The sequence below is a fragment of the Cercospora beticola genome, chromosome 4 (assembly GCF_033473495.1).
Source record: "Cercospora beticola chromosome 4, complete sequence".
NCBI lineage: Eukaryota > Fungi > Ascomycota > Dothideomycetes > Mycosphaerellales > Mycosphaerellaceae > Cercospora > Cercospora beticola.
In genome coordinates, this window is record NC_088938.1 from 1307116 (window position 1) to 1322211 (window position 15096).

Consider the following 15096-nt stretch of genomic DNA (forward strand, 5'->3'; position numbering starts at 1 on the left):
GATAATTGCATTTTGTGCGTTACTTTCATGCGTGTCATCCACGACACTAATGCGTTTTGTTGGCAAGAAGAAGCAAGTTCCTCGCTCCACTAGTATTTGCTTGTTGCCCTTCATGATGCTCGAGCTGATGGTCGCAGATCCAAACTCGCTCGCTCCTGTAAAGAAATAAGGCCGTGGTTTCACGGCGACCAGAGTCACCCAGCATCGGCCGTGCTTCCCTTCACCACACTACTGCTCATCAACTTTATTCACAACCTTCGCCTCGAAAGCCTCCTGCCCAATCAGCCGCTCACCAACCTCTCCAACCCTCTTCTCAAGCCCAGCACGTCTCTTCTCCAGCAGCATCGCCGACAGATTGACAAGGTATTCAACAGCCATCTCACGCTTCTCCTCCTTCGTAGCAACAGCGACACGCTCGCCAAAAGCAATACGCCAGAATCCGTCCTTTGCGAGTTGCTTACGATGCTCATCTTCGATGCCGACGGCTTCGAGCATGTTGTCTACAGCTGAGGAGAACTGGCCTAGTCTGAGAATGTCGTTTGCTAGGGACTCGACTATGTGGGCGTCGCCTTTGCGGCCGAGGTCCAGGAGAGAAGCCCAGGCGCCGAGGAGAGGGTGGATGAGGTCGTCGGTCTTGAATTGAGTAGTAGGTTGCATTGTGATTGATTTTGGGCTAGGCGATATTGGTTTGTGTTTGTTCTGTAGGATCTGCGTCGGAGTGGATGCAGAGTGTTTGGGTTGTTAGAGCCGTCTGTGAGGATAGGAAGATATGGAGTGCTGAAAACCCGAGTGAATGGTGAAAGAATGGTCATGCGGGAACAATGGCTTTGTGTTGATGTGAGAGCAAATGCATTCACCGCTGGCACATGAAAAGCCAGTCAAATGAGTACAATGCGAATAGGATGGAGAAACAATTGGCTGCAGAGCAATAGCTCAAAGGAAACCAGCAGCAGGAAAACCGGAGACGCTGATAATTTCTATGAGTTGATGCTTTCTCTACTACTATTAGTGTTAGATAGCGAAATGACAACGAGTCTAACCCTCGAAGCTCCACAACTATCTTTCAGCGCCCACATCCCAACTCATCGATCGCGCACAGGATCATAACTAGTCGTACCGCTCGATGAGCTCTTTCGCGAATGCATCGAGCTATGCTGAGACGAGTCAACACCAAACTGTGGCGCACTACATTGTTCCCACTTCTTCAACATATCTCCCATCCTGTAGTCCTCGACGTGATTCGTGTTGCGCACGTAGGGCATACTCCAATTTGGGTAGATTGCAGCGCTCAATTGCTGCAGATCTGAGCCTTGCCAGGAGCTACCAGCCATCATCCGTATCATCTCAGAAATCGAATCTGGTAAGCTGACGTGTAACTCCTCCACAGCAGTGTGATAGAAACTCCGGGCCAGTCCGCGAGATAGCTTCCATTTCCGACTTGTTGCCAGCAGTATTCGGAAGAACTCCTCCAGTGCGGAAATGGTGTCTTGTACCGGCCCGTGTTGGCTTCCTGCGCGGCTGTCCATTCTTTGGGGATTCGCGTGCATGTCGTTGAGGCATATGAAGACACCCATCATAGAATGATTCAGAAGCACAAACGAGACACACTTTAGCCCGTATTCCTCACGGAAAGTCCGAATGAGCGACGCGCCGTGATAGCAATGCTGCAGAACCTGTGCTCGCAGGAAAGCCTTCGTTTGTTCATTCTCTGGGCCCGTCAAATCTTCAGCGTCTCGTACTCTGTCGCGCATCGGACCGAACATTTGCATGAAAGTGCGTTCATGAATCGCCATCTGAACGCAGTGATATTGAACGTGTAGATCGTAGATGCTTGGTGGAGTCTTTGCGCCGAAGTCCAGCTCCTGGGGCAGACTCTCATGCCACTGTTTCAACTGCGCTGACAGTTTGCGGACCACTGTCGCATGCTCACGATGTGCGTCGAGTTCGTTGGCTTGCCAGATCAAAATATTTGTAGCCTCCCATAAGTATCGTGTCAATCGGCATTGCTGTGCGAATAGCGAATTGGCACGAAACGGTATCGGTTCGGTACGGAAGGGGTAGCCTGTCTGTAGCAATGTTAGATACTTCATAATTATTGACTTGTTCTGCGCTTACCCAGTAGTACACGGCGTCTGGTAGCACTTCGTGCACTTCAGGCGCACGGCTCCAATCCGTACCATTACCACCAAGCATAAGGCCCATTTTGCATGTCAATTCCAAATGCACAGTCATCCACCAGATGCAGCCTCGAATTCGGTAATATTCCTGATCGTCTTTGCCCAGTGTACCATCTCGCGCTGGTACATGCAGTCTGCCGTTCAATGCGCAGGCTGCATTCAGCAGGTCAAGTCCTTGCCGGTCTTGGCCACGAATGATACTGTCCACGGCCAGTATTGAAAGCCCTTGAATGTTTGTTGCACTTGGTTCGGACGCCGCTCTCGCCCACAACTGCAGAGCTTTTTTGTGATACATTGCACCAACTTCTGACTTCTGCTTCTCCACAGCGCCGGTCGGTTCCTGGTCGATATTTGCATTCAAAGTTGCCAGTGACATCATCGCGTTAACCAATAATGGCGAACAGTATCGTGATTTGGTGTCTTTACTGCGCATAGCCTTCAAGAATGGCTTCACTTCCACAAAACGCCAGCAGATATTTGGGTAGGAGAAGAAAACAGATATCAAGTGGGACGCATCTTGATCACTCGTGTCGTCAAGCCATGGTTGCGCCGGCACCCAATATGGCGGACCGACATTCTCCTCTTCTTCAAAGACTGGCGCCCCATCTTCAATAGCAGCCCCTGGATTCGCTTCAGTCAATATGCCGCTCATGTGGTCAAGAGTGACGATCTTGTCTTGCAGGTGCTCATATGATTCTAGAGAGGGTAATGCGATGCGTTTATTTGTGATTACCGAACGGGAAGTGCTTGCCACTTCCTCCAGCGAGGCTGTCGATTCGACCAGGTTGAACAGAAAGAGTCGGCGTGGTACTTCGTCAAGTGCTGTCGAAGTGGCTTGATTGATGGAGCCATGCTGGATGAAGGCTAGGAGCGAGTCGACATCGTCCCCTCGGCGTATGCGCTGGAAGATCTCTATAGCTTTGGCTTCATCTTCTCCAGCAAGAACATCGTAGAGCTGCTTTAAGTCTTCATTTGTCTGCGCTAGCTCCTGATGCCTTCGCTTGCGTGCTTGTTGTGGTGTCTCGCTGGGCAGGGTGCTCTCGTATGAGCATTCGAGTGATCGGCGTGCACAGTAAGCGCACGGTAGGCGTCCATCGCACTGTCATGGTCAACATGTGAAGCTGCAAGGAGGAACAGTTGTCGTACTTTGACCTTCTTGGTTCTGCAATTGTGGCACGCTGTAGGGACCGTCTGCCGCTTTATGCTCTGCAGGAGGCGGTCTGGCTCTGGTGCCCTCGCACCTGATGAGGTGACATCCATGGAGGCGGGGCGATCAGTACAACACATCTCGATTGCCGTGTAGACGTGAGAGGCGTGAGGTATTCGCAGTGAGCTATGTTTCGATCCCGGCGTGACGTATATGTGATGTCGACCTGTTGTTCTCGGAGTGAGAATGGTATACTAGCTGTTCTGCATCGTGGCGAGAGATCCGGAAAAGCGTGGCCGAGAAGGACTCCCTGAAGCAAGAGTATGGCAGAAGAGTAGCGGTAGCAAATCGCAAATTTCGCTGAATACCTGCGCGGCGAAGTGCACCGCGTTAGACCGGACACGGAGCAAGGCCCGGAAGCTGAGCCATACGATCGTCACGACGGAAGTGGCACAAGTCCCATAGAATCGTTGCCATGTAATTCGCTCTGAGGCTGGCAAATGCCGGCTCTACGACCTGTGATCGTAAGACGTGCAGCCGGCTGCTCCACTGTCATGATGTGCATGGCCTGTCTTGGGAGAAGATCGAACAGCTCGAGCCGGCCTGGCCTCCGGTCCCACCCCAACTGCCTTCCCTTGGCGTTATCTGTCGAAGTGAAGAAGCCGTGAGCCCGGCTCCGCTGGCTTGTGGAGTGAGCAGCGAGGCACATGCTCAGGACGACATCATGTATGCGCCGGCTGATGTTGCCAATGACTGGCATTACAAGTCCATGCAATTGTGAGAGATCCGCTTGTGTTGCTGTGCCACAATCATGCATGCCGCTGTCACTCGGTTCCCAAGCGAACTGACTCACTGCAACACTTGTGCCTGCAGCATAGTATATCGTCGGAGCATCTGGTTATGATCATTACATTCTAAGATGGCGACCACGCGAGGTGAGAACTGGACCGGGTCCGGAACAACCTTTCGCCGGAAAATGGACTCCCGTCTCTCCAACGAGATGACCCATTGGTGACCAATTCATGTCCAGCCGAAGAAGATTCTCCCGCAAAACATGGCATCCGAAGCAGAGCGGAACACGATCTCGAACGGAGGCCGCGATGAACATGCCCTGGCCAACGAAAATGACGCCCTGATCACCTCCACCGATCCCCACCACCCCGCGAATCACATCTGCTCTCTTTGCGTTCAATTCTATGGCCACGGCTGGGTGACGGGCACGGGAGGCGGCATATCCATCAAGCATGGCGATCGCGTATACCTTGCGCCGTCCGGCGTGCAGAAAGAGCTCATGAAGCCTCAGGACATCTTCGTCATGGATTGGGCAACGAAGCAATACCTTCGTCGGCCACAGGTAGGTGCTGTCTGTCCATGGATAAGTGCTCCGTCGCTGACGGCAAGGTAGGTTCTCAAGCCTTCAGCATGCACTCCCCTCTTCATGTCCGCCTACACCAATCGTGGCGCTGGCGCCTGTATACACACCCACTCTCAATGGGCTGTGCTGGTAACACTAATTTGCGAGGCTGGACTACAAGACCCTGACAACAGAAATGTTTTTGCGATGAAAGAGATTGAACAGATCAAAGGCATCTCTCGGGGAGGCACTGGATCGCAGGAGATCGCAGAAGGTGGCAGGAAGCTGGGCAATCTCGGCTACTTTGACACAATGAAGATTCCGATCATTGAGAACACAGCGCATGAAGAAGACTTGGAAGAGAGCATGTCTCAAGCGATGAAGCAATGGCCCGAGACGTGCGCTATCCTGGTGAAGAGACATGGTGTATATGTCTGGGGCAAGGATGTCGCGCAGGCGAAGACACAATGCGAGAGCTTGGATTACCTATTCCAGCTCGCTGTGGAAATGCACAAGCTCGGGCTGAAATGGGTGTAGCGTGCGGAAGTGAGTCAATGTGAGTTAGAGATGATACCCGAACGATGCTGCTGATGGACGGCGCAATAGAGCGTTTGATTGTAATGGTAGAGTCCACTTCTCTCGCACTCTCCTTCCAGCGAAAGGTATGCAATGACGTTGAGTGTTGCCCTGGCATGACAGAAGCACATTCATGCATCCATGTGTTCGATGAGATGAGTCGAGGGAAGCAGCATTGAGCAGGATTCACAGGATTTCGCTTGGCGAGCTGCTGCAGCCTGGCGGTATCTCAAAAGAGAACATCGACTCATAACACAACATGACTCGAAACCTCCAGTATATCTACGCATAGAACGTTCTACCTCGAGCGATGCAGGGCAGAGATGTCCAAGCTACTCAACATGGCACAGCAAATGCTGCCGACGCGAGAGGTGGCCAACGATGAATCACTAGGGACCGCGACCGACGTGGTCGCAAAGCGATATGATCTACTCTTTCTGGTCGATGCTACGGCCTCTATGGGCTCCTATCTGTACGCTTTGAACCAAGCGCTACCACAAATTATTGCCCTCTCGAAGCTCACAAACTGCTTCGCACGCATTGGAATACTGGCATACCGGGACTACGACTGTACTGGTGGACAGCTACTTGAATGGAGTCAATGGCTCACAGTCGGCTCCATGAAACACCAGCCGGATGTTATCGCAATGGCGCGCAATTTACGAATGGTGGGAGGTCGCAGCTGGCCAGAAGCAGTCAAGACTGGTCTCGCCAAAGCGCACGAGGTCATGCGGTCCAAAGCGAACACACTCGTTATTCTCTATGCAGATGCTCCGCCTCATTTCCGGGACTTCAAAAGATTCGAGGCTAATGCCCGTGAGAGAGACGCCCTGCTCAAACCTGGCAGTTACGGGGGCAATGGCCACATCTTCACGGACTGGACCCAAGGTGCCCGTTTGCTACGTGAAGGTAGCAAGTCAGCTCAGGTCATCAGTGTCATCAGTGGACGCAGCTCAAAGAGTGGCTGTTTTGAGTATTTGAGTACTGTCACAGGAGGCGCTTGCATCCACCTCACCGATGGAAGCGCGCGAAACATTTCGCAAATCACGATCGACTTACTGCTTGCATGGATGGGTGTAAAGAAAGAAGGCTCTGTGGCATCTCCTCTCGGAGCACAACTCTCATGTTATCGCGATGCAGCCGGAATTATGGACATCCAAAGCGAGCAGGACCCTGCACTGGGACGGTTCATCAACCTGGAAGATGTGTGCTTCGGGCGATCGAACACTGTTGAATACGCTCAGTTGACCACTGAGTTACTGGAAAGGCGCTTAAACAAGCGAGCGACATCACTGCAAGATCTTTCGAGTACGTACCTCTCTAACGAGCACTATCGTATGCTCGTTGTACAAGAGCTGCGTGAGATCATCGAGACCGACGTCACAACAATGAGTCTGAACCCAGTCTTCGGCAGCCTCTGGCGAACCTTTTGTAACGACCGACAAAACGAAAATCGACAGCCTCTCCTTGACGCATTCGGTAATAAAATTCAAGCTATCAGGAACGTTGAGGGCCGTGAAATGATGAAAGTCTGGCTTGAGCAGTCGTACGAATACTCTGCCGAAGTGCTGGGGATGATTGAAGACGTTCCTGAGGACCGAAGATATCCATGCGTCTGTCTTGATCCCACACTAGCATTCGAAATTTCTAATGGCCATGACGATGACAAGCGCCCAATCACGGAGTTCACGAGGGACGAACTTCTGGACATTGGTCGAGCGTGCGATTGGAGAGTGCTCAAGCGGCTGGGCAAGGTACTGACACGACTCACATTCATCCAACATGCCGATGATGTGCCTGTCCACATTGCGCATGCGGATGCTGCTCAGCTGCCGAAGATACCACTTTCTCTCGCTCGCAAAGAGCATGGCCGAACATTCTGGAGCATCTTGCTTCATATCGTTGTTCCTGGAACGAAGTTGGGAGCCCGAAGTGCCGCCCTACTTGCAGCATTGACAATTCGATTGGGCGTGCAGCCATTGATGCAGCCTGCTGTTGAGCAGATGCTGCTTTGGCGCGATAGGTGGAATAATCTCGAGGTTCCTGAGACCTGGAATATCAACTGCTTGTCTTTGCTTATCGATGCAGACGATGCCTATCGAAATGGTGACAAAAGTTGCGATGGTCTGCTTCAGAGCTGCGACCGACAACTCTTCGAGCGACTGATCGACTACAAAATGCTGGAGTTGAATCTTGAAACCACGTCGACTGCCAAGGTTACCTGGACTGCGGAACACACCATGATGCCAATAGGCCAAACAGTCATGTGCAAATCATGTCACTGCCATTGCTCAGTCACGATCATGGCTGCCGATAGCCTATGTGGCATATGCTACTACCTCAGAGACCACCCGGAGACAGAAGAGGCAGCGGCCGCCAGAGCGATCACGCAACGAGATAGTGACAAAGCCGACGCGGCATGGTTTCAGTGCAACCTCAATCACTGTCGGGCACAGTATGTTGTCTATGCTGTGTCAGACCTCAACGTCAAGCCCAAATGTCATTACTGCCGTTTCCTGGGCGGGAATGCGCCTGTAGTTGAGTGCACGAAATGCCTCAGCAGCATGATCTGGCCCGAAGAGTATCGTTCTGGAAGCCTGCAGGAATTTCTCTGCGTGGGTTGCAAAGCTGGACGAGAGACTATTGTGGATGTCGAGACTACTGCTAAAGCCCTGCGAGCGGAGAATGGCAACGCCTGGCTGATTGAAGCTAAACAGCATATGTTCATTGATGAAATCTTCTCAGGGCAGAGTCTGTACAAAGTCGCATCGGCTGCAGCACCTCTGGACAATCTCTGCTCTAACGTCGAAATACTGCCAGATATACCGGATCTCAAGCTCTATCTCGACGGTAGGCTCGTACAGAACACTCCGGCCTTGGTCGAACAGCTACGTTCTTGGGTCAACAGGCGACGCACCGAAGCGGGAACCTGCTCACTCTGCTTCAGTGATAAGCGCAAGAACGACCTTCTGCCAGCATGCGGCCGCTCTGGCTGCCAGCAACGAGTCTGTGGCGAATGCCTCAACGGTTGGTACGGGCTCAATGCACCAGGCCAGATTCTCAATACAGCCGCGCTACATTGCCCCTTCTGCAGGCGAATGCCAACGACTAAGACTCTCGCTCGCAACCGCAGCGGTGTCCACGCAGTCAGTCAACTCAAATCCGCAGTGGAGAATAGTGGGACATGGATTTACGGTTGGTGCATCACCTGCGGGACCTCCAAAGAATACATGGAACGAGTTTGTGCGCAAGGAAGTCCAGATGCTATTGAGAACTGGTCTTGCGAGGAATGTGAGGAAGCCAAAGCCACTTCTGGGTCTCAGCCGAAGCATATCAGAAAGGAGTGCCCTGCCTGTGGCGTTATGACAGAAAAGGCCGGCGGCTGCGATCACATCGAATGTGTTTGCGGGGCACATTGGTGTTTCTTCTGCGGCAAGGAGCAGGATTTGGATGGCATTTACAGTCACATGAGCGAAGCGCATGGCGGGTATTATGGAGGTTTGGATGTGGAGGAATATGAATCTGATGAAGACGATTAAGTGCTTCCCGAGGGCTGATTGAGACTTTAGTATGGCGTTATCAGGCACAGTGGCACAATTGACTATGTTTACCATGTTGCTGATTGCAAATTCCACATGCTCATCAATGCCTTCAAGCGCTTGTTATCAACCTGGATCATCCTGATGTTCTGTCAGGGTACCACGACGGATGCACTGGAAGTCGAGAAAACACATGAGAAGTGAATGCCTTTTTCGCGTGCTTCACAGCCGATCATTGATCCTCGATCGTCTGGCTGTCCACAAAAGCAAGCTGCTGGTTGAGCAGGTGGCAGTGCTTCGATCGACACACGCTGACGCTTGGAGAACGCAGCCTGTAGAGGACTTGCGTTTGCCGGCCATCTTGCTGATGCGGATGAGAAGCCATGGCACACCCGCCCATTGTCGTCAGGTCATGAGTCGTCACCTTCTGGTCTCTGTATAGGAAATATGCTTTCCCCTTTCCAAAGGGCCAGCTTTGCCGCCTCGGCTCTTCTGCAATGCCTTGGAGCTGGTGTAATTTCTCTGGCTCGCGTCCTGTGCTTCAGACTCACTCTCATTGTTAATCACGCTCCCGCCGTCTGGTGAGGAGATATTTGGTAGTGGACGGGGCACTCTTATGGGCCTTTTGGCACAGCGGGGCATGGCCTATAACGCTCGTGGTTACATCTGATGCCTTATACCACACTCAGTTCCTGGAGACAACGAAAGATCGACGATGTTACTCTTCTATGCAACACAATCTACCCGCCGTACCATTGTCACACAGAGCGGCTCCGACGATGAATAGTACTGGGAAACATTGACGTTGATGCAGATTACCCAAGGTCGACGGTGGCCACGCTGCTGGTCCTTCGCATGCAACAATGCACCGGCGAAATAATACATGCATGCCGGGCCGTGCTATGCGCAAACTCATTCCTTGATGCAGTTACACCAGTGGCATGGAGGAAGAGCAAGTGATGGTCGCAATCCAGCTTTGCCGAGAATCATGCCTGATAGAGCTTTACTCATCTTGAGCAATCAAAATCAGCATTGTGGTGGTGGCGGCGATGTTTTTTTACAAGCTCGGCAATTCTGTTCAACGGTCGATTGATCCCTCGCTCCATCTGTGCTCAGCCGACCGTCGTCTGTAGCACTTTGATCAGAGTCGCTGGAGTCTGCCATCATGAGAGCCAGGCCAATCGACCATCCTGGATCTGGTTCTCATTCTCCGTCTGCCAGGCTGCAGCTGTTTTGATATGTCCCACACCACGCTCGCTTCGAGGCAGAGGATATTTTGGAGAAATAAGATCTGTGGAGTAGTTTCCCGCCCATAAAACTCAGTAGGATTCTCTTGAGATCTCTGCGTGGATCCGGTGTCGTCACGATTGATCTCATCTTTGTATAAGGAAGCTGCACCAGCTGAGTGTCGAGTACGTCTCGTGCATGTATTTCGCGTCTTCGCAACTTCCACCACTTTTCTCCAAGCTTTCTAGACGTTGCCCACCACCACCACCACCACACAACCTCTTCCTTGTCTCCAACGGCTCCAAAATGCTGCACGACTGTCCAGAATTGGGTGAGATCTGTCGCAATTGAGCTCGTGATGTTTCGGTATCGAACAACCCTTTCCAGGCTCCAGCAAAGTGAGATTGGTCCACCTCATGCCTGCATGAATCTGTCCGTGGGCGAGCAAAGCATACTCACATTCTCGAAAAAAGTGGAAGTTTTCCAGCTGTGTCAAGTTTGGTCAGTGAAGTACACCTTCACTGATCTCGTGATATCTCCAGACGAGCGAGACGTCGCCATTTTCAGCGTGCTTCGTCTGAGCAGCATCCTGCGCTGTTTGGGTTCAGAAGCAGTCAACTCAGGCTCTACTCATCTCCGCCAGAATATTGTATAGGCGTCCCGATCCATCTGTAGTCCCGCTGGCTCGAAGTGGCGTCACCAGTTGGAGAGAGAGGATTATCTATTCCGCAGCTCGATTCCAATCTCAAATCGGGTTTTCGAGCGTGGCCAGTCCTGTTAGCACTCAGTTGCGCTGTAATTCAGAAGCAGACAAAATCATGATCCCGCCGCCTCCACCACGAACATATTTACCCGTTCCGCGTTGTCTTCCCTCCTATTGCCTTTGAGCGTCTTCTGGTAGTAGAGACAAGAGAATTGCGGAAGTGTTCCTCTGTTATGAGCGAGCGGTTTAGGTTCTCAGCTTCGTGAGCTCCAATGCCGTTCGATCCTGTTGAAATTCGGAAGCAGACGTACCATAATCTAGTCTCTCCGCCACGCAGATCTCCAGCCATCCTGGCCATGTTTACTCCTATTGTCTCAGAGGATCTCGGATGACTGGAGACATCAGATATTCAATCTACGTTTCTGTTCGAGCGAGAGATCGATTTCTCGAGCTTTGCCGACCCTGTTGGCTTCCAGTCGTTCCGTAATTCAGAAGCAAGCGTGTCCTGTGTACTCATCCCTGCCCGAAGGACTGCGACTGGTCAGCACCATTTGCACCCTCAATGGCTTGCAACAGTCTGGAAAGCCAGAGAGAGTGGAGAAATTCGAGACGGTCACGTGTTTTTGTAGCAATTTTTCATTCACTTGCTATTTTTGCCTGTCTCCCTCCCTCACTTTCCAGCGTTTTGGTTCGCCCAATTGCGCCAAGCCTCCTCACTGCGATGCCTCAGTGTTGTGTGTATCTGCTCATTTGCGCGTCAGTATGGAGCCCAGGCCGGAATATGGAGGCAGGAGACTTACGGATCAGACGGAAAATGGGCTGGAAGTAGCCATTCCGGCGTACTTCTTCTCCTCGCGCCGCTGCTTGAAGTTGTGGAGCCATTCGAGTGGCTTGGCGCAGAAGGAAGTCAGGCAGAGGACGAACAGGAACCAGAGCGGGCCATGGCAGTCGGCCTCAGTAGCGGCGGCGTCGACTTCAGACATGTTGTGGTTGCTTTTGTAGCGCGGGAGTGAATGTGTGTGCGGTGGTGGCGCAGAGGCGAATGTGTGATAACTGTGCTGTGGCGCCGTGTGTGTAGTTGAGAAGGCGCAGAATATTGTTGTAGTGGTGGAAGTCAAGAAAGCTGAAAAGGCGGCCAAACAACACGGCTTGACAAGCTTGACAGGGGCTAAAGGCGCTAGCGTGCCCTCACAGTACGCGTTCCTCTCGCTGATGGGCTGTACAAGCAATAGTCCTAGTCGGAGCGGCAGCTTGTTCTTAGCCTGCTCAAATCGACATGAACGTAAAGTAGGACGCATCTGTAGCAGCAGTGTGCCGGTCCAATGGTCCTCGAGACTCGACATTCCGTAAGTGAAGCAGACACGAGGCCGGCCTGTCCACCGGCCGCGATGACATGATCCTCCTCTGCTACACAATACGACGTTGTCTGTGTCCGATGCATCATGAACATCAGCCAGAGGAAGTGTGTTGTCCTACGGTAGGATCACCTTCAAGGCCGCGTCCAGCTCCGCAGGCACAGCTCTAGAGGATCACATCGATAGCCACAGCTCCACAGCGAAGATGCGCAGAAACAGCTGAAAGACACCAGCGCTGGTTCATCGATGAGAGCGCGAAGCCGCAATGAAGCACTTCGTCATCCGATCGTGTTCTCATTCGACGTTGTTGACCGTCCGCAACAGTGGGCATCCGGAAAGCTGACCGCGGACAGCCCCCAGCCCCGAGTGAACGAGGTAATGTGGTCACGAGCACCGACGACGCCCCTACGGCGGACCATCTACAGCTACCATGAGAAGAGGCAATCGCCTCGGCGGAGTCACGAGCGTTCAGCCTCCGGTCTCGTCTTGAACTGCCCCAGAGCATCAACGCCTCCAGCAACGATCATCCACCCACCGAGCGAAACAGCCACCAGCACAGAAGCATCAGCACGTGGGATAACCGCAGCGCAGGGCTCTGAAGATGGCGATGCACCACTCGAACTGTACCGACGACATGAACAGAGCGCTTCCGAAACCACCAAAAGCTTTGGACAACCGATTGGAAAGAGCTTGGAAACTTGGAGAGGAGCAGGAACATTTGACAACGCAGCTTGTATTGGCTCGCTGTCTGTCGGTCAACAACACCCTGATGGTACTTCGCGTTGCTCTCAGGACCAAGCGTTCGTCTGGTCTTCCAAGCTCGGTCTTGAGCTCATAAAAACGGCTTCGAACGGCGCAAGGTATCTCGAGGATACCACAACCAGAGCTCGACAGCGTTCCTTTAGCACTGCCGGGCATAGCAGAAGCCACGCTCGCGCACCGAGTAGACCTTGAGCGCCAAAGAAGCAAAGGACTCGCCATCGCAAGGGAAAGAGCATGACTTGTGGGAAACTCGCCGGGCACGAGCAAGAGTGATCAGGCACACCCAACGAGCAGGCTCGACATCATGCTCTACAGTGTTGGGACAGACCGCATCAGCCACGAGGGCGAGGGACTCTCCTTTTGGGGAGAAGTCTTGAGAAGAGGAGACCACGCCCAGCAACTACCAGCCTGGACAATTGAAGGCATTGATCTCCTTGAACTCTTCTTGCAGAGCCCTGCTCAGTCCGTGGCCTCGATTCCTTCCGGCATTGAACCACAGCCTGTACATGCCCCTGCCATTCTTTGCAGCGCCATCGCTGTTATCATCGACGCACTGCCAATGGCTGACATCTTCTGCTTGCTTGAGCTTGTGCTTGAGAACTTCGCATCGCGCAGCGTCGTAGTTGGAGCCAATGTTGATGGAGTACGAGATGAAGAACACATTGTCGGTGGCAGTACAAGACTGGTGTCCAGATGCAAGATGCAATGGGGCCGGCTGAGGATCTCCAGTGAAGAAGTGCTTGGTTGAGTCGAAAGCATTCTTTGTGCCGTCGGATGCTTCGTGGTAGGCATCTTCAACTTTCCCGGCAGCCTGTCCGGCATCCTCTGATATATCTGGGAGAGGCGATGCTGTGACCAGGCGCAGTAGCAAAGCATTGGTCGAAAGCCAGAAAGGGTGGAGGATACGCATGTCTGGTATGTGAGCAGAGGACCTCGGGACGCAGGCTTATCAAGTCTTACCGATGGACTTCGCGCTGCAGCCAATAAGTATGTGGTTGATTGGATGCTGGCAAGAAAGGCTCCGGTGCAGATTCGCGGGCGATATATGCTCCTGGCCACGCCGCTCCATGACCAAACCACGCGAGGATGCAAACACACGAGCAAGATGATCACCAACCGGCGTGACCCAACACACAAACAGTCTCATGCGGCAGCAGCTTTCGGAGGCTTGCGGCTATATTGTACAGCCTTATGACCTCTTTCTTGGCCAGGTCCTGTTCCGTGGCCGTCTGACCAGCAAGCATGACAGTACAAGTCGCCATCGCAGCCGAGACACCGAACTTCACCATCTTCGTTGCAAATGCAACACCAGGAGTCGATATCCTCATCTGTATACGTTGGAAGACTCGACTTGGTCTGGGGCTTGACTGAGGCGACGACTTTCGGCTTTGATGATGGCTTAGAGGTCGGCGTAGAAGGCAGACCAAGGCTATCGAAGCCGAGCTTGGAGAATCGTGCTTCCAGCTCGCTGTCCTCGTATGAGGGTGGTTCATGCTCAGAAGAGACAGGCACATCCTTGAGCTGGGATGGCGTAGACGGTAAGTCGAGCGTATTGCCACCTTCGCCGGAAGTATTGTGGTCGCTGGGCTCCGTATCGTTCACAGCCTCGCCGTATTTCTTCTCGATGTCGAGCTCAGCCAATACTCGCGCGATATATTCGTCGGCATCCTCTTCATCTTGCTCATCCTCGTTCTTTCGCGGAGCGGCATTATCGTCATCCTCTGCAGGCGAGGTGACCTTGTCATCGATCTGGTGCTCATCTTGAGGACCGGAAAGTGGCTCAGCAGTCATGGAGAGCGACTCCTGTGCTTCCTTGAGCAGAGACTGCACATTCTTGGGCTCTTCAGGATCAAGTTTCCACTGTCCATCTGCTTCAAGTTCAGCCAGGAGGTCATCTACACTCTGCTCGTGGCTGTCGTCCTGCCAATTCCGGATGGGATCCTTCTCGGTGTCTGGTTCATCGTGCAACTTCCTCTCGGTTGTTTCAGCAACTGCAGAGGTTTGTCTGTTCGTCGACTTGACATTCCCGGTAGGTGTGAGACTGCCTCCAGCTCGCAGTGTTTTTAGTCTCTCTGCAAGTTTGTCCTCTACAGACTGAGGGGCGCTGGATTGTATGTCGATGATTGGATCACCAGGATCCAGCTTCACCGACGACGGCTTGAGTGCATTCAGCCTGGCGAGGAGGTCATCATCCTGGCCAGGCATGGTGGACAGAGTGTCGTTGATGCGGGCGGCACGGACGGACCACGGACGACG

At 52.8% G+C, this 15096-nt stretch overlaps 7 protein-coding genes across 7 annotated transcripts; 2 read left to right on the forward strand and 5 right to left on the reverse strand.

Annotated features, from left to right (window-relative positions):
• Positions 1-228: 228 nt before the first annotated feature.
• On the reverse strand, positions 229-657 carry RHO25_006148 (uncharacterized protein; the record flags this gene model as incomplete). Its single annotated transcript, XM_065602745.1, has 1 exon — positions 229-657. The coding sequence occupies one exon, from the start codon at positions 655-657 to the stop codon at positions 229-231; it is 429 nt and encodes a 142-aa protein (XP_065458817.1).
• Positions 658-1082: 425 nt separating this feature from the next.
• On the reverse strand, positions 1083-3437 carry RHO25_006149 (uncharacterized protein; the record flags this gene model as incomplete). Its single annotated transcript, XM_023597000.1, has 3 exons — positions 1083-2066; positions 2116-3276; positions 3324-3437. The coding sequence occupies 3 exons, from the start codon at positions 3435-3437 to the stop codon at positions 1083-1085; spliced, it is 2259 nt and encodes a 752-aa protein (XP_023451917.1).
• Positions 3438-4378: 941 nt separating this feature from the next.
• MDE1 (Methylthioribulose-1-phosphate dehydratase) lies at positions 4379-5215 on the forward strand (the record flags this gene model as incomplete). The annotated part of the gene is made up of 2 exons (XM_023597001.2): positions 4379-4678; positions 4730-5215. The coding sequence occupies 2 exons, from the start codon at positions 4379-4381 to the stop codon at positions 5213-5215; spliced, it is 786 nt and encodes a 261-aa protein (XP_023452292.1).
• Positions 5216-5595: 380 nt separating this feature from the next.
• On the forward strand, positions 5596-8793 carry RHO25_006151 (uncharacterized protein; the record flags this gene model as incomplete). The annotated part of the gene is made up of 1 exon (XM_023597002.1): positions 5596-8793. One exon carries the CDS (start codon positions 5596-5598, stop codon positions 8791-8793), a length of 3198 nt encoding a protein of 1065 aa, XP_023452898.1.
• A 2733-nt stretch (positions 8794-11526) lies between these two features.
• On the reverse strand, positions 11527-11706 carry RHO25_006152 (uncharacterized protein; the record flags this gene model as incomplete). Its single annotated transcript, XM_065602746.1, has 1 exon — positions 11527-11706. The coding sequence occupies one exon, from the start codon at positions 11704-11706 to the stop codon at positions 11527-11529; it is 180 nt and encodes a 59-aa protein (XP_065458818.1).
• Positions 11707-13240: 1534 nt separating this feature from the next.
• Positions 13241-13750, reverse strand: RHO25_006153 (uncharacterized protein; the record flags this gene model as incomplete). The annotated part of the gene is made up of 1 exon (XM_023597003.1): positions 13241-13750. One exon carries the CDS (start codon positions 13748-13750, stop codon positions 13241-13243), a length of 510 nt encoding a protein of 169 aa, XP_023451914.1.
• A 233-nt stretch (positions 13751-13983) lies between these two features.
• On the reverse strand, positions 13984-15045 carry RHO25_006154 (uncharacterized protein; the record flags this gene model as incomplete). The annotated part of the gene is made up of 1 exon (XM_023597004.2): positions 13984-15045. The coding sequence occupies one exon, from the start codon at positions 15043-15045 to the stop codon at positions 13984-13986; it is 1062 nt and encodes a 353-aa protein (XP_023452554.1).
• Between the last annotated feature and the right edge of the window lie 51 nt (positions 15046-15096).